At 45.9% G+C, this 23,462-nt stretch overlaps 1 protein-coding gene across 2 annotated transcripts; it reads right to left on the minus strand.

The window, feature by feature from the left end:
* Positions 1-5,153: 5,153 nt before the first annotated feature.
* On the minus strand, positions 5,154-9,604 carry KLF4 (KLF transcription factor 4). 2 transcript variants are annotated; one of them, XM_085529651.1, is made up of 5 exons: positions 9,260-9,604; positions 9,067-9,184; positions 8,022-8,925; positions 7,784-7,948; positions 5,154-6,276 (listed from the first exon to the last, which is right to left on the minus strand). In XM_085529651.1, exons 1-5 carry the CDS (start codon positions 9,262-9,264, stop codon positions 6,101-6,103), a joined length of 1,368 nt encoding a protein of 455 aa, XP_085385777.1. In that variant the 5' UTR covers positions 9,265-9,604; the 3' UTR covers positions 5,154-6,100. The 2 variants fall into 2 exon arrangements, with proteins under 2 accessions (XP_085385777.1, XP_015705129.1); XM_015849643.3 differs by having other exon boundaries at positions 9,067-9,402.
* Positions 9,605-23,462: the final 13,858 nt, after the last annotated feature.

Raw genomic sequence — 23,462 nt, forward strand, 5'->3', positions numbered from 1 at the left:
CAGTCACCCAACCATGACAATTAGCATGCTGGTCTCTTTGCATACAGAACCTTGCTGGTAAGTTTTACATTGTGAACATGGGAACTTTGTCAAAGTGAATGTTGGTTAGAAGGTGTTTACAGATAGAATGTAGTCAAATGTCTCTGACAGGTGACAGGAGCATTATCGTATTCTGTAAAGCTGAAGAGAGAAATTTCTGGGGAGGCAGGAAGCTTGAAAGCAGTGATACTTTGCTTTCCACTGGAAAACTGCTTGAATTTGGTAATACAAAGAACAACCTGCTGCACGGCCAACAGATTTAGCCATTCCTTGTCAAAAAAGATGCTGAAATAGTGTGATCCAGAAATTGACAAAGGACAGCCAAACCTAGTACATCATAGCGCAAAGACAAACACATCCCTTTGGGTAGCCTCCTCGAGTAGCCAACAGCGTTATTGACTCAGTATGTTTGGAGCCTAAACACAGAATAAAACCTCATCCAGAGCTTAGAAAGTGAATTCCAACACGCTTCAGTAATCGTTGTCAATGTTGCCCCAGTAGTTTATCAACATATTAGTATACAATATCCATTTTATCAGAAAAGAGAAACATGATGGTGGACTCTAGGCCCCAAGGAGATCATTTATGCTGGAGGATTCCAGCTGTGATCTGGACATCAAACAGCACTGACGCCCGTGACACCCTCCCAGGGGCCCAATGTACAAATCAAACTCACGCACGAACCTCGAGAAACAGCTCTTTGTACATGTGAGCAAAGCCCTGTCTGCAGTATTTCTGCATGGAAGGAAGCACATAGCCAGTGCTACCAACTGGCCTTCCCTTGGCTGTCCAGGAGCTGGAGGCACAGCGCTCTTGCCAGCCATGGAGGCACTAGGGATGTATATGTGCAGAGACAGAAAACTGCTGAGGAAGCAAGCAGCAAATAAATTCCTGTGCTGGTGGTACAGTGTTGCCCGTCAGATGATCTCTAATTTCTTCAGCAGTGGAGGAAGTCCTTCTGAATAACTGCAGAATATTTGTTTCTAAAATGAAGGGTCTTCAGCAACGAATACAGGGAAGCTCTATCATTTTGTCGAATATAGCCTGAAACTTTAATAGCAGAGAACTTGAATGGCAAGATTTAAGCAAGCCTTAGCTTGTGCTTGATAAACAAGCACGTTGTACCCAAAGTAAAACCATGCAAAACTTTTTAGAGTTGCAGCAAGATGGCTGAGGTGATAGCAGCACATGATTACACTTCTGCTCATACAGGCTCCCTAGTGAAAGGAGCTCGGTGTTTTCCCTAAAACTTCTCATTAACAAAAGTCACAATGCTGACCCATGCTGACCAGGCTCATGTGAAAATGACTGTCTCTGTTAGAAAGGAATCACAGATTCATGAGTCCAGAAAGCATCACTGCAGGGAAAAGGTCCTGCTGCCAGGTGCCTCCTGGGAGCAGCTCCTACAGCCGTTTGTCTTCTGTAAATCTTAGGGCAAACATGGTCTAAATATAGAAGCATTCATAACGCACAACCCACTTTTCCCCTCCTGCCTTTCACACAATTAAGGTTCCAACCCTGAGGGCTCACAGGTAAGCATCCAAAGGTGAAAAGGAGTCTAACAGATACCTATCTGCAGCCAGGGTGGAGAACAAGGCTGCGGAAACACCACCACCACCCACCTCCGTGCCGCAGAGACAACTTCTGCACTTGGTGGCAAGGCCCTTAGAGGTAATGGAAACGTCCCCTGGTAAGGAGAGCAAGGCAGACAACGAAACGTGAGTCATCCCAGTGTACTGCAGACAAGGGAATGTGGGTGTGTTACCCTGTGGCTTGAAGCCAGTGTGACCTCAATTAAATTTTGGTGAATGATGGGCCTTCCCCTCTTTTATGTACGTACTCCTCGGTACTCGGTACTCGGTCTCCAGATCTCAATGCACTGAGCCTACACACAGGCACTTCATCCAGTGAGCTGCTTTCCTGGCAAGTACGAGGCAGCACACATTGTTGTTCATGGTGGTGGCGGCGCTGCTTTTCCTCTCCCAGTGAGTTTCTGTCACCGTGCCTTAGGCTCATCTCCTCAAACAAGTGCTCCTACCACTTCCAGACCCTTGCAGTGTAAACACCGGTCTGAGCAAGCTGTGTGCATTTGCAGCACACTCCTGTCCTCCAGGTGACTTAGCTCACACGATCCCTAGGAAGGAATACAGTTTGTAACGGGCTTGATTTGGAAATGTTGGTGTTCAAATGCTGTTAAAGCGCTTGCCAGGGACTCCAGTGGGAGCAGGCTAGCTCTAACGTTGAGCACACTCCCATAGGAAACCCGTGTAAACTAATTCAGAGAACCGTTAGCACTCGGGGTGATTAACCACAAGAGCCTCAGATCTCCCCTTATTAAAGAGAAGTGGAATGAAATTCACTGATTCATATCAGCTTAATATAAATCCTGGTGAGATTCGCAATAGACTTCAGCAGCAGCAGGATTTTGTAAACTCTACAGGGAAGAGGCAGCTGTACTTTTCGAAGTACAGCTTCATGCGACACGGGAGAGCTGAAGGCATTTCTACCGGATTACAAGTTTGAAGTGCACAAACTGCCAGCCTGTGGCATACAGCAGACAAGTGCACAGCAGTGCTGCAGCTCTGAGAAGATTTTTATTCTGATGCCACTTTTGAATACTTGGCACCTGGTAGGCAGACATGTGTCATCTTGTTTAGAACAGCTCCATCTCCTCATGTTAAACACGCTGGAGAGAGGTTTGGGCTAAGGGTGAGTGGAATTAAGGATGGCTGCAGTTTGACTGCAGAGATCTTTGTCTGCCATGGGAGCTTTTCCCTCCTGTAGTGAAAGTAATGCTTGGAGGCAACTCCAGCAATGCTCACCCTATGTCAGAGAGGCTGCCCCAAATAAACGTAGACACAGCTTTCAAATGCCCAAACCTGCGTGAAAGAGCACATGAATGTATCTTTAGTAATGCTAAACAAATCTTGAAAAACAAGACAACCTTACAAGGTTGCTTGGTGTTTTACATATGTTTTACTAGATACCTTTTTTGATATATGTTACTCCACTGCATCCATTTATGATCTTGCACCTAAGTTCAGTTCCAGGACACTAGATACAATGAAGCAGGTGGCAAACACCATGCTATTTCTGGCCCTACCTGCATTAGCAGAGTGTAACTGGCATGACTGCTCACTTTGGTACTTCCCCAGAGACCTCCTTAAGAACAAGGACTGCCTCTGCATGCTGTGCTGCAAAAACTGTCTTTTGGCTCCTGATCCAAAAGTATAGGAATAGCATTTTGGAAATGGTTAAAGGAACAGTAGCACTTCTTTTTGAGTACCAAGCTACAACTGTATTTGTTCAGCTCTGGAAAGAAAGCCATACATGAAGACAGCTTAGCTAGGAACAAGAAAAAAAAAAACAAAAAACAAAAAAACACATGTGGGAGAAGAGAACAAAGACCTATTTCAAGAATGCTATTGTTTGTGCAACTATAAACCTAGGGTCTATAAAACCATCAAAGAGAAACTGAAGTTGGCTTTAACAGATACTCATTACTGCATGCTGGAGCATCGTATAAAATTCTTAAGGTTTCATAATAACAGCGCGCTTGAAAATCAAAGAAAAAAAGGTTTCTGAAATGAAATCTGCAGATTTCAGTACGTAGGGATGTGTTAGGACATAAATGTACAGATTTAAGGCATCCTGAACAGCATTCATACAAAGGCAATCCTGCATTTTCCAACACTAGAGACAACACACCCCAGGCACACGGCGTTTCAGTTGCAACACTGACCTTGGATATCTCCTCTAGAATCCACAGGCAAAGCAACAGAAAAGGTCAGAAATGACAGTTTTAATTTTAAAAAGTTTTCACATGAAAGAAGCTTCAGATAAAGGATGACTCATAACTTAATTTAGTTTTAAATACTTGCTATTTGCAAACCAAACAAGACATTCCTTACTCCCCATGCTACCTATGAACCAAACCAACAAAGATAGATTTCAGTTGAACAAAGCCTGCCTACGAGATAAGGAGTGAGAAATACTTTCAGCATCATTATGTGACTTGGAGGGCTTCAGTGCAAAAAGATATCAGTCACCACAGAAAACAAACATCTAAGTATGGAACTTCATGGTGAACTCGCAAACATGAAGTTGATATTACAACTCTTGCTTCCACTGCTGCAAAAAAAAATAGGAATGGCTCTTGCCTGTAATTTATTTCCATGTTCAGCTTCATTCAACATTAAATATATATATAAAATAGACATCATACAAAACCAAACTGCTAGCTGACTGACAGTTAAAACTTAGTGGAAGAATAATTTCTGCCTTCTCTTTACAAAGAGTAGTGAGAAAAACAGGTCCTATTCAGCGAGCGTTCATGTTGAAATCATCTTATTGCTACATATTTGTGGAGAAAATAGAGCAGCGAGGTCCCTAAGGACAACTACAACAAAAGCAGTTAACTACCCAAGGCATGCAATGGGCTCACTGCATTAACAGCAGCAAAGGCACTGCAGTTGAAGGTACACTGGAGACTTTGCAACAACACATCTTCTGTGTACAGCTACACTTTGTGGACTACATGGTCAACATTCTCAACTCACATTATGCCTACCACCACTCCTACAGGAGTGCTGGCACTTCAGATACTGTTTGCTGGCTTATGGAATTCCCAGGGCAGAGCAGACTTCAAATTAAGTGAAACTTCCATGTAATTCACTGCTAAAGGCTGTTTTACGATGCACTTTACTCCTTAATTCAAGCTTAGTGTCTTTATGATGTTAACTCAGCTGATTTCCCTTCATTCACATCAGTTACCACTAGCCTATCTGGGCAGCTCAGGCTCTGAGCTCTGGCTAAAGCTAGAAAGAGTTACAATTGAACGTGCAAAGTCTGATGTGCCAAACAGACATATGTCTTCTAGCAGGCAGTTCAATTACCTTAAAAATTGTTGATTATCTAATATGCAGATAATTCGGTATTTAGAGCAAAAAAACCCATCTGTACACATTTTTCCCTTTGAAAAGACGAGCACCGCACTTATCCATCCTGTCCCTCAGAGTCTCCACCACTCCCTCTGCCTTAGCAAACTCAACCACTGACCAACATTTAACCTCTCTGTGGACATATCCATTCACAGAAGAAAGCTACAACAGTCATTCAGATAAAATATTATAGGTTTATTTAAAACTTATTTTCCGCTTGAATATGCAAAATACAAACTCCAAAATGTTCCTTTTACTTCGTAGTTTACAAATATACAAAATAAAAGTTTGCTTAAATTTATATTACATATCTATTATGTAAAGAACTATATAGAAAACATTTGTTCTGCTTAAGGCATATTTGGGAATAAACCATTGTACAAAGTATTGCACATCGAAACCACAGTGCATTACAGACTGTCTGCATAAAGTTATTTTCTTAAGAAAAAAAAAAAAAAAAGATAAACCAGGATTATTTACCTGATTTAGGTCATAATTGGTGATCGGAAGACAAAAATATTTCCTTGTCAGATATGCAGCAGTTTGAGAACTTTGGCTTCCTGTTTTTTGGTACCTCTAAAACCAACAGTCACCAAGCACCATGAAATAGGCTTTTAAAACATAACTCTGTACCTGAATTTTTCCTCCTCTTTTAACATTGTAATGGCTTTTAGAAGGAAGAAAAAAGGAAAGTACAAGATGACATTTACATCTAATATTGCATTGAAAGAAAATTTAAGGGAATGTCATTTCCCCGTGTAATATCCCCACCCTCCGAACTACACGCAGTCTGTTTAACCCTGATATCCGTGACTTCCAGTCACTCCTTGGCATTTTGTAGTCCGGAAATAATTCAAGTTGGATTTACAAATGGAATGATAGAAGAAGATCCAGTCATTGACCCCAATGTTTTTGGTTTTCTTTAAAACGTTTGTTAAAAAAAAACAACAAAACAGTTGCAATGTCCGTATGCAATTATCCCTCTTTCCACTCTTTTTGGAAGACTTCACCATGATTCTCTGTAGTGCTTAAAATGGGTTCTTCCCTTCTTGCGGAAAGCAGTCCTTGTGCTGTAAATACTGAATCTCTAAGGCAGTTAGGGAAAGATCCACTGCTTCCAATTAAAAGTGCCTCTTCATGTGTAAGGCGAGGTGATCCGACCTGGAAAATGCTCTGTCACACCGCTGGCACTGGAAAGGGCGGTGGCCCGTGTGTTTTCGGTAGTGACGAGTAAGTTCATCAGATCGGGCAAACTTCCATCCGCAGCCTTCCCAGTCACAGTGATAAGGTTTCTCACCTTAAAAAAGAAATTGAAAACATCAGTCATGCTTTCTTTTTTTTCTTTTGGCAGTGTGCTTGTGTGCAGGGGCTACCCCCGTTTCACACCACTTTTAAGAAGAATCAAAGCATCATAGAAAATGCAACCAAGTCTTGAAGTGAGCTACGAGCTGACTAACAGAGTCTTGTCAAGTCTTCAAAGTGTATTATAAACCACGAACACTGCTGAAATCTTCACTAAAAGTATCACTTTGTCTCAAACAAAATTTCAGAATGCAGGAGTTCTCTTATAAAGAGTTTATTTTTGCTGGCTAATGTTATGTGATCAAATATCAACCAGAAATAGCTCAGCAGAAAAATAATGCATTTAGATAATTGTTGGTCTAGAGTATTAAAAACCGGCTGCAAACTGTTTTCATTAGCTCAGGTTGATTAACAACTCAATTTTTCTGTCTTCACTACAGCAAAACTGCTGTTGACTGCACAACGAATTTCCCTGACAATTACAGCCTCCGTCCCACACATCCTGGAGACCACGCTGACAGTCTGGGGCAGACGGGAGGAACTGTTCTTTGACCAAGTTTTCCTCCTGCTGCCGTTAGCCGAACACGCAGCCCAACCACTCAGCTACCGTTTCTCCCTTCCCAGTATTCCCGTCAGGAGAAAGTTGTGAATCAAATTCACAAACCAGGGATTTAAATTATGCAAATTCCCAGGTTATTTAATCACTGTTACGGAATGCCTGCACTGGCGAAACCGTGCATGATGTACCTGCTTTCACAAGCTCAGTTATTGCAATATGGCATTCAGCTGCAAGGTTAAAGTTTGAACTTGGGCGCAGATACGCACTTTGGCAGATTTTATCTGAATTCTAGCAGTTGCCAATGAGCTGTTAAGCTCAATCTCATCAGTGCTAGCTCAGGGGAAGATACGTTCTTCCCACATAGGAGCAGCACCCGCCATCAGTGCCACCAACCAATGCAGCTAGAGACCTCAATTAAATTTGGAAGGAGCCTGTCACCATTCACTTGGACAAGGGACAGCAGCTCACAGAGGTGTCAAGACTTCAGTGAGCTGTTACAGCCAAAGGCATGTCAGCCACACGATCTCTCACGCTGGAGCAACCCAAGACAATAGGGGAGGGCATGAAGCACCCAACCACGAACAAAGAAAGCAGAACCTTAGAAGTCCACTCCTTTTCCATAAATGGGCTAACACCATCTACAGCAACAAATCCCAGCAGATTCCTAGCTACCTGCTCATTAACCAGCCACACAACTGAAGAGGAGCAACAAACTTTGCCTCCACAAGAAACCCATCTGCTCCCACACCTGAGTCACTGCGAACCATTACGTGAAAAATCCAGCCAGTAAGCAAAGGCTACTTAGGACATAACATGGCCAAGGAGAGAGAAACAGTGCCCAGAAAACCCAGCAAAGCTCTGCCTGGACTCGTTTTTTCATTGCTCCCCCTGCCCATTTGCTGCCAGAAGGGGGCTCACCCCAATGACCCCATGCAGGCTTCACCTGTGTGGGTTCTCAGGTGTGCCTTGAGATGAGAGCTCTTGGTGTAGGTCTTGCCGCAGCCTGCGTAGTCACAGGTGTGAGTGGCTGTTCTTTTTCGAGGCCATGACCGCCGTCCCCTCTTGGGCTTTGTCTCCTCCGGCAGGCAGCTCCCCGGCGGCATCAGTTCTGAGGGCAGAGAGGGAGGAGTGAGCGCGGCCACGGCCATTGCCCCGGGGTCACGCCGGCGGGGGGGACTCACCTTGGTACTGCAGCGTGCCGGGGGGCAGCTGCTCGGGCAGGAAGGCAGGGTAGCCGGGAGCCGGGGGATAGCCAGGGGGCAGCGGCAGCGGAGGATGGCCGAGCCCCGGCGCGGGGGGAAGGCAGTCCCTGCTGCTTAGCATCTCTTCGGGCCCCAGCGAGGGCGTAGTCCGGGCCGGCAGCAGGCGGCCCATGGAGAAGTCATGCTGCGGGGGGGGTCCTCGGGGGCCGCTCCCGTGCGGCGGCGGGGCCAGTGTGCAGGGCGGGCTGGCCTCCTGCTTGATTTTAGGGCACATCCGCGGCTGGAGGGGGCTGTAAGGAGCCCCGGGTCCCTCGGAGCCGGGCGGCTGGGCGGCGGCGGCGGGGGGGCCGTTCTTGGGGCTGAGCCCCGGGTGGCTGTAGTCGCCCACGGCCTTCACCACGAACTTGCCCTGCAGGCTGCCCAGCGGCGGTAGAGCGGCGGGCGCCGGCAGGTACACCGGGTCCAGGTCGGGCCGCATCAGCTCAGCCACGAAGCCTCCCGAGGGCGACACGTCGCTGATGTCTGCCAGGTTGAAGGGTGAGGCGGCGGGAGCCCCGTCGCGGCCGCCGCCACCGCCGTAGAGGAGTCCGCCGGGCTCGGCGCAGGGCAACGGGTAGGCGAAGGGCCCAGCGGGGCAGGGACTGGCGGCGGGGGCCGGGGCGGCGGCGGGGGACACCACCACGGCGGCGGCGGCGGCGGGCTCCTGGTGCATGAGGGAGTTGGAGAGTATGAAGTCGAAATCCAGCAGCTCGTTGAACTCCTCGGTTTCACGGCGCGGCCCCAGGGCGGGCGAGGTCTCCAGGTCCGACGGCGGCGGCTCCGCGGGACGCGCCGTCAGCGCCGGCGGCGGCCGCTTCAGCTGCGACAGCTCCTCCCGCCACCTCTGTGGGGACACGGGTACGGCTCAGCCCCCGGCCCGGGCCCACGTCGCTCCCGCCCCAGCCGCCCCGCTCCAGCCGCCGCCGCCTCCGCACACCCCCCACCCCCTCCTCGGCTGCGGCCCCGGCGCGACGCCGATACTCACGTTGCCGGGGCCCGCGGGCCGCGGCGCCTTTTCGCGGCCCGCGGCGCCCGCCGCGAAGGTGGCGATGGAGGGGAGGAGCGTGCCGCTGAGCGCCATCTCGCACTCGCCGGGGGGCTGCCTGCGGGGAGAGCGCGGCGCGTCAGGCGTCGGCGGCGGCACCGAGGACGCTCCGGGGGCCGCGCGGGGCACCCACCGCATCCGCGCCGGTGCGTCCCGCCGAGCCGCCGCCGCCGTCGTCCCGCTGAGGAGAGCGCGGAGGAGAGGAGTGGGAGCGCTGATCCGCGCCCGCGGGGAGACCCGCCGGGCTGGAGGCGGAGAGCGGGCGCGGGGCGCTAGCGGAGCCGTGGGGAGGCGGCCGCCGCCCGGCAACGCGGCTCTGGCACCGGCAGGGCGGCGGCGCGGGGCGCTTCCCAGGGAGCCGCGGCCATGGGGCAGCCGGGCGGGACGGACGGACGGGACGCGGTGCCGCCGGTGGGGAGGGAGGGGCCGGAGCGGCCCACGATCTGCCGCCGCCGCCCGTCCTCGCCTTGCCCCGCTCGGCACTGCCGTGCGCCCGCCACGGCCGGCCTTCTTATAACCTCACCTCACGCGCGCTCCGCCCGCCGTCGTCATAGCGACGGGGAAAACAAACTGACACGTGGGGGGGCGGCACGCGCGGCGCTGAGGGAGGCGGGAGAGGAGCCGGGCCCGCCCCGTGACGCAGGCGGAGCTGACGGCAGAGCGGGGGGGGTCGGGGATGCCCGCGTGGGGCGGGGGGGAGTGGGGCCGGGCGTGGGCAGGCGCGATATGACGTCACGAGTCGCGATATGACGCGACTGGACATAAAGTACAACTACTGCCGCAGACCGGAGGCACGGAAACAGTGGAAAGCCGTCTCTGCGATATTACCGTCGTTACCCTCTTCTCAGTGTGCTTTTCCCCCTTTCTTTACAACCCCGCCTCCTGCAGGGGGCAATGCCGAGCCGGGCCCAGCCCCATCGCCGGCCCCGTCCCTCCGGCCCCGCCGCTCCTCAGCCGCCCCGGGGCTGATCGGGCCCGCGGGGGAAGTCCCGGCCCTGCGGCGTTGGCACAGGCCAGGAGAGCGCTTCGGGATGACTCAGTGTAGCCTTAAAATAAGAATGAAGTGCCCGGCTTTGTTTTAGCCAACTGGTTTTTCCAGTTTCTAGCGTTATAAATGTTAATTATTAATAACGCTGGCACTGGAAGATAGGGGTATTTTTCTGCACAAAGTCCGGCGCTGGGCAGAAGATGGGCACAGAACTAGCGGACCAAAAGGATGAGTGAGGGGAAGCGGAGGGCCGTGCTAGGAGGGCGCTCAGGGCCATCTCTGGAAATCGTGGGCATTAAAATTAAATCATCAGCTGCTCACAGGCCGTGCTTCCCCAACTCACAAAATGACCTGAATGTTGTTTCCCTTAGACAAATTTCCTCTAACGCCGCTGTCTCTACCCAGCCTACTTCTCCAGCCCTCCTTTTTTTTTCTTCTTTTTTTTTCCTCCAAACTCTCCCATTTCTCTCTGAAACTTCCAAGTTAGAACACAGCATGTTTCTGTGCTGTTCAGAGTTGACATCAGGGATTGCTTAACTTGGGATTTGTGTCCCCCTTGCCTCAGGACACACAGTGACAATTTTCCAGAAGCTGCTGTGCCTGGGCAGAAGGAAGCATCCCGCTACAGTGCTTGCTGCTCCATGTGTGTTGGCATCTGGACATCCCAGGGCTGTCTTTTCCTTGCCAGTGGTGCTGCATGTCTGCCTGAGGTGCAGTCAGTGCCTGTATCTGACTGCTTGCATCAGCGGCAAGTGGTAGTTCACTGCCAATGTTGAACAGAGTTAAACTGGTTTTTAATGGGGCTGAGTATGGTAAAACCTTGGTGACTGGGCTGAGTGGTGCTGGATGGATCACCTGGGTGTGTGAACATGACAAGAGGAGGAAAACTTGAGATGGTGAAAGAGCAGGGACTTCTGGAGAGACAGGTGCAAGAAGATAGCACCCTCATTAAACAACAACAAGAAGGAGTTGTGTTGATTGTACCTGGGACAAAGACCAGCCTGTTCATCTAAGGCCCAGGTCTGGAATGCAGGAGCCATGATGCACAGCAAATCCCCTCTGACTGGCTGAAAGAGCAGCCAGGGGCTGCAGACTTCAGAACATATCACAGTAGGGCATGCAAGAAGATGGAAAGAATAGAACACCTCACCTACAAGAACAGACAGAGAGCTGAGGCTGTTCAACCTGGGAAAGAGAAGGCTCTGGGCTGATGTGATTCAGCATCTGAAAGGGGGCTATAAGAAAAAAGGAGGATCTGTGGTGACAGGACAAGGGGAAATAGTTTCAAACTAAAAGAAAGGAGAAATTTTTTACTGTCAGGGTGAAGAGGCACTGGCACAGGTTGCCCGGAGAGCAGGTGGATGCCCCATCCCTGGAGACACTCAGGGTCCAGCCGGATGGGAATCTGAGCACCTGACCTAGTTGTAGGTGTCTCTATTAAGTGCTGGGGATTTGGACTAGATGGCCTTTACAGGTCCCTTCCAACTCACATGATTCTATGACCATGAGTCTGCGCCTAGTTGCTGGTAGAATCCAATAGAATCATGAAAAAAGCACCCACCTGCTTTTTGAAAGCCCTACCTTTTCCTGTTGGTACCTACGCTACTACCCTAGGTGAGCAAGGCCAGGAGGACAAAGCAGCATGAAGCAGCCCTTCATCTTTGGAGCAATCCATGGGTTGCTGACTTTCTTTAAGAGGCAAAATGTTTTTAACTGTTCTTTGAAAAGCAAGGGTTCTGTGTTTTTTCCTTCAATGGTTTTGTCCCGTCCATCATTGCTTTAATGGGCTTGCCCTGCTTTTGAATTCAGCTGTTCCCCAAGCTTGAACAGTGACTTACAGAAGTGTCTTCTACAGCATGACCAGAGCAAACAAGGACTCCGCAAAGAGCATCATTTCTAAAGACCCTGCAGATAAAGTTGTTTGCACATAGCAAAGAGGAGTAATTCTTGTTTGTTTCCTTGCTTGCTGCTTTTTGTGTACATGAGGCTGATTTTTCCCAGACCCAGTGAAAACGTCATGGGAAAATAGATAAAGCTTGAAAAGCAACCAACTGTTATCTAATTAGAAGATGATGCTCATTGGTTGATGATATATTTGGCATATATCGGAAGGTATGGGGAGATGTATGTGTGAGAAGCCCAAGTTCCTCTGTGGCAATGTCTCTGAAGAAGCAGCGTGGTACTAGGATTGCTATTAATCTCCCTTCCTGAGCCTTCCCTTGGGACCTAAGCTCATCCATTACTAGCTATCTGAAACATTTAAGGTACTGCTGCCCAGTACCCTCTGAAAAGGAACAGAAGCTTCTAATACATCTGCCTCCCTAGAAGAATCTCTGTCTGACTACAAGAAGGGGTATTTTACTTCTAGCCATCTCCCAGTCTCTCAGTTCTTGTAGAAGAACTGCAGAGGAGGTCTCCCCCACCCTCCCAACCTTAGGTTATTCATTTTGGGCTTCCTCACCTGTTAACTGGTGCTTATTTTAACTGTAGTGAGAACCTTGCACTCATTTCAGCTTCCTGGAGCTTGTGACGTTGAGAGCAGCATCAAGACGTTGGCAGATTTGCCTATAGATTTGGGAAGGTAACACATTTATGCTGTTTGGTTTTAATGTGCACATACAAGAATTGGTGACATTTTGCTCCCGAGGAAGCTCTGAATCTGCTGTAATTAGCAGTCCTGTCTCAGCACCCACCCATGAGAAGTCAGCTTTCACTGCCAGTGGATTTTCCAAGCCCTCTTTCCATGGTTAAGTTCTGAGTTTCTTTTGTTTGAGTAAAAGTTGTGCTTCCAAGGAGTGTAATCTGAGCTGATAACATGCTTCCTCACAAAATGTACATTAAGGTGCAAGATATGAGAAAATGAGAAAATACGAGATATGTGCTTCTAGTACACAATGCACTTGCACTTGCATGAGGAGAAAGTAAGAGAGAGCTTAGCAATAAAGTGCTTCTGAGTTTAAATTGTATTTGTGCTCATGAGCTTGCGAGTCACAAGGCAGTAAACAACACCACTGACATCTTTCCATTGTTCCTCCCCTGCAATGCTGAGATGCACTGACCTGGATGGCTACTTCACCTGAAGTGTCCTTCTGGATCATGTGCTGTGCTGAAGTCAAGGAAGTCTTCTGTTCCACTGCACCAGTGTCCAGCAGAGGAAATGATTAGATCAAAATTATCTGCATTTGAACAGAAATAAAGACACTGTAAGAGTGCACTAGGAGAAGGGATCAATGCTGCCCGCTCTGAGAATAAGTGTCAGGCTTCCACATTGTTTCCATAAATGCCTCCAGCACTGCTTCTGCATTAATGGACCAGCAGGAGTCCATTACTCTATGATAACAGTCTCTTGCTCTCATAATAAGAGCAATATGGTAACTACTCTCAGATTTTTAACATGGGCTTTGCATAATGATGCTCTGATGGTTTTACTGAAGGCAATTGTTGGTGTCTCTGATGCTTTCAGGGAAGTTTTGCCAGGGACAGGAGTGTAGCTGGGGGTGGACCCTCCCTGGCACATGGTGCGTGATGCTTACTGCCTGAGGGACACCTGGCCTGGATGTTCCTGAACAATAGTCCCAGAGCTGTAGTTATTGCTTGGCAGGAGAGGTCCACTGCTTGCCTTGCAGGCTGCCACACAATGCACACTGTGTTTGCAGGGCACTGAGATGTGAGGATGAGGAGTGCCATAGGAAATTAGTAATGAGGAAACATGAGGAAATTTATCATGCTGCATTCTGAGCAGGGGTTGAATAGCGTGCAGTAACTGAGTCCTGGGGCCACATTCTGCACAATGAGGAAGAAACAAAATAAGGAATAGCTGCTCATTAGGCTTCAGATTCAGCTGGTCTGAATTCCACCTAAGTCTCTGTGTCAAGTGTTTCTTGAATTTAAGGGAGGGCAGAACCTGTGTGCCACCAAGTAGTGTCTGCCTTGAGCAGGCAGAAAGGCTGAGCCACCCAGGGAAGTGGCTGGCAATTTTGTAGTACAAGCAAGGGGCCAAGAGACAGTGGCATGGGCAGCTTCAATTCTGTCACATCAAATTTGTTAGCACACAATGTTATGTGCCTGATTATGCAACATTAACATCCTCACAATTTTTTTTCTTTTTTTTTTTCTTTTTTAATGAGAGGCCTAACACCGTCCATTTGGGAATAAATAATACAGCTAAACCTAAAAGGAAAGAGGAAGTTCTTGGAAGTTTCCATGTATATGTCAGTGAAACTGTAGTTCAGAACTGGTGCAACCAAGACTACAAATAAATACATAATCAATTAAGATACAGTAGTATATTTATACCAGTTAATAACTTCAGATTCTGGCATCCCATGAGCCATTACACACTCAATGTCAGCTGAATCTATAATTTTACCCTCAGAAACCCAATTGTCTAAGAGTGTTCCCATTGATAAAACCTCCTGTGCAGCCTTACAGGCCATCATGTTACGCGCAGAAGTGAGAGCTCCAAGGAAGGCACCTAGCACCTACCAGGAGCCTGTTTACCTCCAGGGCAGGGGAGAGCGAGCCTAGAGTCCTCTCTAAGGCACTAAATGACCTCTGCACTCCAAGTCTGTAGAGTGTGCTTAAGTCTGACAAAGGCTGGGGGCTGAATGAAGCTGCATAGTTGCTCCTCAGAATAGTACCTGTGCCTCAGGATGTGTCATGGTGTCATGGTGAAGTCAGCTCTTGTCTTCAGTGCCAGCACTGAGTTGGGCTTTGCTGTGATTAAAAGCAGCCAGTGGCACTTTCTTTTTGCCTGATTCTGTGTGTGCATAGCTTTGGAGCATTGCTTTATCACCTGAAAAGTGCTGTATTCCTATGTTTCATTTCTCCAGGCTGCTCCCTTGTGTTTTCATTGTTTTCCCATTTCCAGTTTACCCCAGGTCCACTTTTTCTTCTTTCCCTTCCAATTTTTCTCCAGTTTCTTCCTCTTCTAATAGCTAATAGTGTCTCTTCAAGAAAGTGTTTACCCTGTATCATATCTTTTTTTTCAAACTTTGTGTGAGAGGACCCTCTCTGACTGACTGGTGAAGCTGTGGCTTAGGCTGTCAGCACCTCTGGTACTCTATAACAAGCTCTCCAACAAGTAATGTTGGCTTTATTCACCCACAGTTCCTTCCCTTTGGAAAAGATTGGCTTAAATCTCAACAATCAGATTAGTGCACACAGGGTATGAGTAGTAACATCTCCATCTGTACTGAAAGTTTTGAAAGCCATAAGTTTTATAGTATGACTACCAGTATAGATCTGATGTGTGTCAGTCAACAGAAGGCTGCACAGTATATTTCTTAAGAGCAATCTGGAGCACCATTACATGGTCAACTGCTATCTTGGCTATAGTGGAAGAACTATGTGCAAAACAACTGCAGAATAAAGGAGAAACATCATGACAAAGGACCTCCCTCCCTGGTTCTTGAGTCGGTCTGCTTTACAGTGACCCAAAAGCTATTGTTTGCCAGAATTTCCTTTAGCCTCATAAACTTCATCATAAAGGAACGTCTCCAGACAGTCATTCTGCAGTTTCCTTGACTCAGTTTCCCTCTGCTGCTGTGTTACATCTTTGGATTGTGCCAATCTCCTCCTCCTCAGTTCTGGTATTCACAGACTTCTGGGGGCTGTGTTTATTGTAGTCATTTTGTTCCTGGTAGTTAGCAAGACTGCTCCGTACATAGCCTTCCATGCAGCTGCTACTAAAGGGACTTAGGCATGAATCTCTTCCCAGGCTATGCAGCACCAGGCTGCTCTCTGTGTCATTAACTCACTTCTCTCCTAAGCAGCACTGTTTCAGTGGAAGATTTTCTGCTGTGACTCTTCTGCACAGCCAATATGAGTATGAGAGGTACCCATCTAACTTCTGTGTCCTTTAGCATCATGTGGAGCACCTTAAGACATAGGTGGCTGAAAACATGACTCCAAAGGACATCTGTTTAGTTTTGTGGCCAGTTTTTTATTTAGTTTAATTTGCCAGTGCTTAAGGCAAATGCATGTCAGAAGCACCTGAGGCAGGCAGCTCCAGTAGTTAAAAATGTAACACAGCAAATGTAAATACTAGTAATGAAATATTTAATTATTCATTGTAAATTTAAGGCAAGGACTGAGTGGGTAGTATCATTTGGGAATCAAAGACAATTTAGTGCTGCCACATTGGTTAAAATGTGGCTTCTATCAGTGCTAACTAATTTTCCTTACTTTGTTAGCTCATGCCAAACATGTGTTAGCTATGCTATTTAAAAAGGCATTTATTTTGCCATTGGGAGCAACATCCTTGCTGCTGCTGTGGCATTTGTTTGCCAGCAAAGAGCAGAACATGAGGGAAAGCCATCTGGTTTCAGCAGCTCTCTGTGGTGCAGGGCTGCCCAGTTCCCACTCACATATACCGCTGTCTTGAGATAAAATGTATGCTGATTTATCACAGCCTGCATTATTAGTCTTACTGAGTCCCAAATTAGGTCTATATGATAATGTTTTCTTTTTTTCTTTCTTGATTAAGGTAAACTAAAGACCACATACACCAACTTACCTTGGCTTGATTGACAGATGAACATTTACTGACCTCTAAACAATTCATTTGTTAATTTAGATTCCATTTCTAGACCTTAGTTTTCTTAGGATTTGTTGTGCTAGGCATAGTATTGTGAGGAAAGGAAAAAAAGCTTTTACTGTTGCAGGAAGGTGATTCTATGACAATTAGAGCAAATTTAATTGCAATATGCAAAATTGAATTAGGCAGTCAATATATTACCTGTTATGGGAATAAGTTATTACAATTCTAAAGAAAAGGCAAACTTTCTAGCATATCTTGCAACAGTCGAGTCATGGTGTTGAGAATCTGTGAGTCACAGTCATCTCTGTGTCAACAGATGAGAGAGTAAGCACAGATTCATTACTTCACTCCAGGAGTGAGCCATTTGTGGTAGGGAGTAAACTTACTCATACACTCAAATTCCAGCAGTCGCAGGGGAAGGCTAAGAAGTTTACCTTTCATTACCCACAGTTGTCCTCTCTTGAAAGGCCTTTTGCCCCATATCACAGCCTTACTCTGTTTTTTCCCTTGGATTTGTGCAGGGAATCTGTAGCAACTTTTTTATGCAAAAGGCATCAGAAGTGAATGGGATGGCACTTTGTCTGGTAGATCTTAGGCTGAAATAATTTGAAATAGGTAGAGCTGTAATGATGAGTGTGAGATGGCAGTCAAGCTGGTTGACACAGACTTCAGTGTTCACTAGTGTTCACACAGTGTTCACACAGACTTCACTATTATTTGCAAAAGCTGAGCAGTGAAGAACTAAAGATAAGCCTAGCTCTGCCATCCATATCACAGTAGACCTATAACACCAGTCTCCAGTTCTTATTAGAGGTTGTTGCTCAGTGATGTAGTGTGTGGGTATTGGCTACAGACTACTAGTAGGAGAGCATTTGCTGCCAGGCTGGGGCTGCAAGCGCCAAGTGGAATAAGAAGCCGTAAGCCTTCCATCTCCCCTTCTTTCCCCTGCCACCTTCCCTCCCCTTCCTTCCCTTGTAGTGCTTTTTTTTTTTTTTTTTTTCCATTTTTTTTCTTTCTTTTTTTCTTTTTTTTTCCCTTTTTTTTTTTCTTTTTTCTTTTTTTCCCATTAGTTCACTACTGCAACTAATTAGAAGCCTTGAAATAAAGTATTTTGCTAAATTAAATGCCTTGGCACTGCCCTTCAGAAACTGCTGTAGCTGAACTGGAATTTCCAAACCATTACAGTGCAGTTAGCTGAACAGATGATCTCTGCTTTCCTTTCTCAAGCTTTGTGCTTTATAAAAATATTTAATGATTCTCTTAATATGCAGCATTTGAAATCTGCTTTATGGATATTTGCTTAATTAAAGAAAGTGATCACTCCCTTTGCCGTGTGTCTGTATGTCCCTAGTACTTGGGGACATTACACCCATGCTGCAGTTACATCTGAAGTATTTCTCACCCCTTCTCCACTGATATATTTTTTTAACCCTGATAACTAATTTGGGGTAACTAGCAAAGAGGAAGACCACACCTCCCCCCCCCCCCCCCCTTTTTTTTTTTTCATGCTGAATTCACTTTCACAAGCCATTCATATGGCAAGCAATACCATAGCTCTTGGTTTGATGAAAAAGATACACCATATAAGTCTGATATTTTTTCCAGAACAGATAGTTCATCCCTAGTTAAATATACTTCCTTGGCAAAGAACATGTAGTCTTTATTGAAAACTGACCAGCATGCCAAGTTTCAATTGTTTAGTATGAGTATGGATTGTTTTAGGGATGAAAGAAAATAATACTTTTTCTTGGCATGGTAGTGTATCAGAAACATCCATGCTAAATGTAATCATACTTGAAACAAAGAAAAAGATGAGCCTGCAGGGAAAAAAAAATAAATAAATAAAAATAAAAAAGAAGACCTCTCCTTGAAGAAGAAATGCAGCAAGTCAGCATAAAAGAATTATTAGTTCTAAGTTTGTTAAAAATTAAAAATATTAGAAATGGAGAAATGGTAATTCCAGGTGAAACGTCTTGCCTTAGTTTAACTCTGCTACAAATAGCCTGGCGTAGGATATGGTTAGTTAGGACACAACCCTGTTGAAATCAGAGTTTTTACTGGATAGCTGGAGTGCTGTTTCTCACTGTGCCAGAGAGCCTTTCATCTATTCTCATATGTTGGTGGTTCCCTGTTGAGGTGTTAGCAAAAGAAATAAGGGCAACATGAGCTTTTCTTCTTTCACATAGCCAGCAAGCTGCCTGAGCCCGGGGAGCTGTGAAGGCAGCCTGTGGGCACCTGCCCACTGTTTTGTGTTTCAATTTGCTTGCAGGGGCTTTGGACTCTGCTAGGAGACAGCAACTCAAGAGCATATATCAGCCTCTGCTAGAAGATGAGCCCAGCAGGACTGTGATTGTCCCCAGACCCATCAGAGCAGTAAGAAAAAGGCAACTTGTACAGTTTGGTTCTCTGACATTTAAGCTGTACTTCTCACTTCCTCGTGTTTGCTTGCTGTGCCTTTGTTTTCTAGTCTGGAAGTTCTGCGTTCAATTCTTCTGGTGCCTTTTTGTGCATTTAGCAGTGTTGGGATCAAATATAAACTGCATCTCTGAGCACAGTTTTGCACTCTGGAAGTTTGTAGTAGGTCAAAGTTTATTTCACAGCAGATACGAGGCACAGAAATCTCTTTTGATCATGTTTGATTTTTTTTTTTCTTACTTCTTTACTATGCATAACACTGGACCATTACAAATCCTGTTAGCTTGCATTAGAGGTAGAGCTTACTTACTTTTTCCTGTTTAGCTTGAGTATGGCAATGTGAATCTGTCCAAGCTCCTCAGGTAGACTGGCTCACAAGCTGTAAGCCCATGGTTTCAGGAGTGCAGCCTACCCAGGTTTGGGTAGGCTACCAGATGTTAGCTCTGTCATGTGATAGATGACTGGACTAGCTTTGCCTCCTTATGGACATCTGCACTGGGCATTGCTGACAGTGTGTTGGGGCAGCACTGCCAGGGCTGGCTTCACCACCATGGTTACACTGTCCTTTGATGACAAGACAGACCTTCATCTGGACATGAGGCTCTTGGATATGTGGCTTTTATTCTGACTTCTGCATCTTGTTTTCCTTCTCATGACAAACACGGAGTGTGATGTGTGACCTAGTCTTGCCCCAGCACGCAGGAGACATTTGGGGTTGAATGTGGGAGTCTTGAAGCTGTTTTAATGTGGAGATCTTTTCACTGCTGAATGCAAAGTCTGTCCATACAACTCCCTGCCACTGTGGCTGCCTATATCCTAGAGATAAGTAGTAGGTGGTTGAGATTTGCCTCACAAGACAAATACATGATCTGATATCTTTAAAGGGAGAAGAGTGAGATACTGAAAGGCCACTGGAAGGAGGTGGGAAACAAGATATTTTCTTTGTTTGGCCCTAAACCTTAACAAATGTCAGCCAGGCTTAGTTTTCTAATGTCACCAGATTTCTCCTGCCAGACTGGTGGGAGTCTTCTGCAGTTTGGCAGAGAAATGTTCCTGTCTGGTATCTAGTGAACCATCACTAGAAAAAACAAAGACTAATAGTTTGGTGAAAGTGCAGAGTCAATAATGCTGAGTAATGTATTTGCATACTGGCATAGACATTATGAAAGCAAATAAGATTATGTCAAACTCATCTGGAAGAGAGTTAATTTAACATCATGACTAAAATTATGCAACAGGAGGGATGCGGGGGAGGGGCAGGGAGTGGATGCAATAGACTGGCTGATGAAGCCTGGGGGACAAAATGTCCTAGTGGAAATTCTATGTAGCACAAAAGAATGTAACATAAGAACCCAGCAGCACAGCATTGATTCAGGGCTGCTTACATACACACACAACTGTTACTCTATTAGTTTTTGGAGCTCACAGGGCAATGAGGGGGAAAAAACAATCTGCAAGACAGATTAGCTGTCTCATTCATCTTAAGTTCTAAGACACTACTTGGTCCTAGTTCAGAAAACCCCCTTTAGGACATGTAGGGCGTGAGCATGCTGCAGTGAATTTGATGGATAAAGGCCAGTCTGGGTTGTAAATTGCAGGACTGAGTAAAAGCTAAAGCTGTGTTTTCCAAAATCAGCTGTGCTGGGAGAGATGATTGCCCCTAAACTTTCCGATGGTTAAAAAGTGGCAGGATATAGGGATCTTTGACTTTGGACCCAATCTTCATATCCAAGCTTCAGATGTTAACAATTTGATTTTAAGCACAGGTTTTGAGCAAGTCCATTTTTGGGGGAGCACTTTTGCTCTGGACTCTTGGTAGAAACCTTGTAAAGTTTGTGTTTCTCTCTCACTGTTACAGCCTTGCAGCTAATAGAGAATGCAATGAAACTCATACCTTTACTTTCAAAGATCATTGCAGTCAGTCTTGGTGATCATGGCAGACAAACCTTTGTTCCTCCTGAGCTTATAGTCAAACATCTCTATATCCAGGCTGACCCTCAGTGCTAACATTAAGGAGTAAGTATCAAAGCTGGAGTTTGTGAACAATCTCTCTCCCAAGGAAATTTAGGGAAAAAAAATAAAATAAAATAATTTTTTAAAAAATTGACATAAATTTAAACATTTGTGGACAGTTAGAGGTGTGGCACTATATCACAGTATGGTGATGGGAATGTTTTTGTGCCATTTGATTCATGTGTTGCATCATGCTAAGTCTAATGCAGGAAACGATGTCACCTAGCATAGCTACAGTGCCGAGATGTGAAGTTTTGTAACAGCTAATATTTATCATAAGGCAGTCTTGGACCTCATGGTGAATACTGATAGCAAATCTATCTTCAAGAGCAATGGATACAAGAAACATGATGCTAGTTTTAAGTATACTGACGTTACCAAGTGCTCCCATGCTGTTAGTTTAAGTGTGTTTTGCATGTAACTGGCATAGGGCTCAGAAGCTTCCTGGGATAAATCTTTACCCAAGAGCACTTCAAAGACTTTGAGCCTCCTTCTTAAGCTGCATTGTAAGCAATTGTTCCTGTAACTAAGAAACCATGGCTATGCTGAATGCCACTGGATTTTGCCTCTGAAAAAAGGAGTTTGCCTACAGTCCTGGGGCAGAAATTTGCACTCTTTTGTCTAGGATAGTTAGATTTGGGGGCTTATGTTTGAAGAGCAGTCAACAGAGAGACTTCCAGATGGTTATGTGAGTAAAGGCTTAATTCTTTTCTCTGACTCTGAAGGGGCTGCAAGGCTGCAGACTGCAAGGCTAGGCAGAAAGAAAATTAAATCTGAAATTGTTGGATCCTTGAAACATTGGAGTAGCCTTGGAGGATTAACAGAATACGAGTATTAGAAAGTTTAGCTCTAGCAAAGCTTGATGGGAGGGTAGCTGAAAGCACTGGACTTCAAAGGCATGTTCAGAACAAAGTAGCAGTGAAGCCCAGGAGGAATGGTACCGAAATGGTGCATCTGTTGCATTGTGAAGCCTGACTGTGAGCAGCTACCACTTTCTGGAGCAAGACCTACTTTGCTGGCATGAGTGGTATGCCATCAAGTGCAAGGGCCCCAACAACAATCTCCTAACACAGTGAAACTGGAAGCTTAAATTGAAACAAAACAAAACAAAACAAAAAAACATACGAAAGGCTGGAGGAAAAAAACAAAACAAAACAAAAAACAAACAAACAAACAAACAAAAAACAACAGAGAAAACATGATTTGTCTGAGCTCCAGTCACTGATCTGAAACACAAGTCTCCTGAGTCTCTCACTGGAACAAAACAACTGATGAGAGGGCTGGAGTAAATGACAGAAGGGAGGGAATACGCATGATGGAAGTAAATTAGAAAATAACACAAAGAAGTGTCTTCTTGAGGAAAGTTTCTTACTTTAAGAACAGCCCAGTTGTGTCTGGCATGTTAGAGCACCTGGGATTCAGTCCTCTGAATGTCTGGGGGTGTCTGTTATTCACTGTCAAGTAAATCCTTTCAGCTATTGGTGCCTGCATTCTGCTGGATTCCCATCCCCTGTGAACTGGTCAGGGTCAACTCCTGATGTCCTAATCTTCACCATCACTAGCCCTTTTCTGTTCCTCTGTCCATCTCTGAGGTCAGTCCAGAATTAGTGATAAGCTTTGAATAAAGAATGTACCTAGAAAACAAGAAGGGAAGAGTAAGAAATATGTTCTGCTTGGATATCATAACACTCTCCCCTGCTCTTCTTTGCAAATTCTTGCTATTTTCTGAGAATATCTTGGGCAGAGATTGATGCTGTTCTTTGATAAACTTTGTGGAAGTTTTGATTACATCAGAACTAAAAGCCTCCAGCTGGATGTTAACTGTGAAAGAAAATAGTCTCCAAGAGAACAGGAGTTCTTTAGCAAACATTAAGATATCCCTGAATGTTCTTTTAATGTTTACAAGTGTGTTTTAATTTCTTTCTTCAAATGAAACGAGTGTTTACTGGGGATGCCAGGGTGCCCTGTTATTACTGTAACCTGCTCTGTGCCTACATCTGCGGTGATAACTGTGTGGTTTTGCAGGTGTTGACACTCTGGTCAGAGGTCATACATGCCAGCTCAGGCTAGCTGGTGACCAGATTTCCTCTGGAATACATCCCCAGTTCCTGTCCCCATCACTCAGTATCCCTACAAGCTGCCTGTGTAGGGAGATCGGCATTTATTTCTCTTCCTAAAATCCCTCCAGTGTGACCACATTTCCCTCCCCTCCCCTCTTCTCTCACTGGGGAAATAGGCAAATAGATCCTTACAGATGCTTAACTGTTTAAATCAGATTTGCTTTACAGGTAAATGAAACACGTGATCTGCTCATTAATCACAGTCAATGAATTTATCTGGCTTCTGGGAGAAGCAGGAAATAAACTGAGATCTCCCCAA

The sequence above is a fragment of the Coturnix japonica genome, chromosome Z (genome assembly GCF_054131305.1).
Source record: "Coturnix japonica strain WE chromosome Z, WE-NBRP24, whole genome shotgun sequence".
Lineage (NCBI taxonomy): Eukaryota > Metazoa > Chordata > Aves > Galliformes > Phasianidae > Coturnix > Coturnix japonica.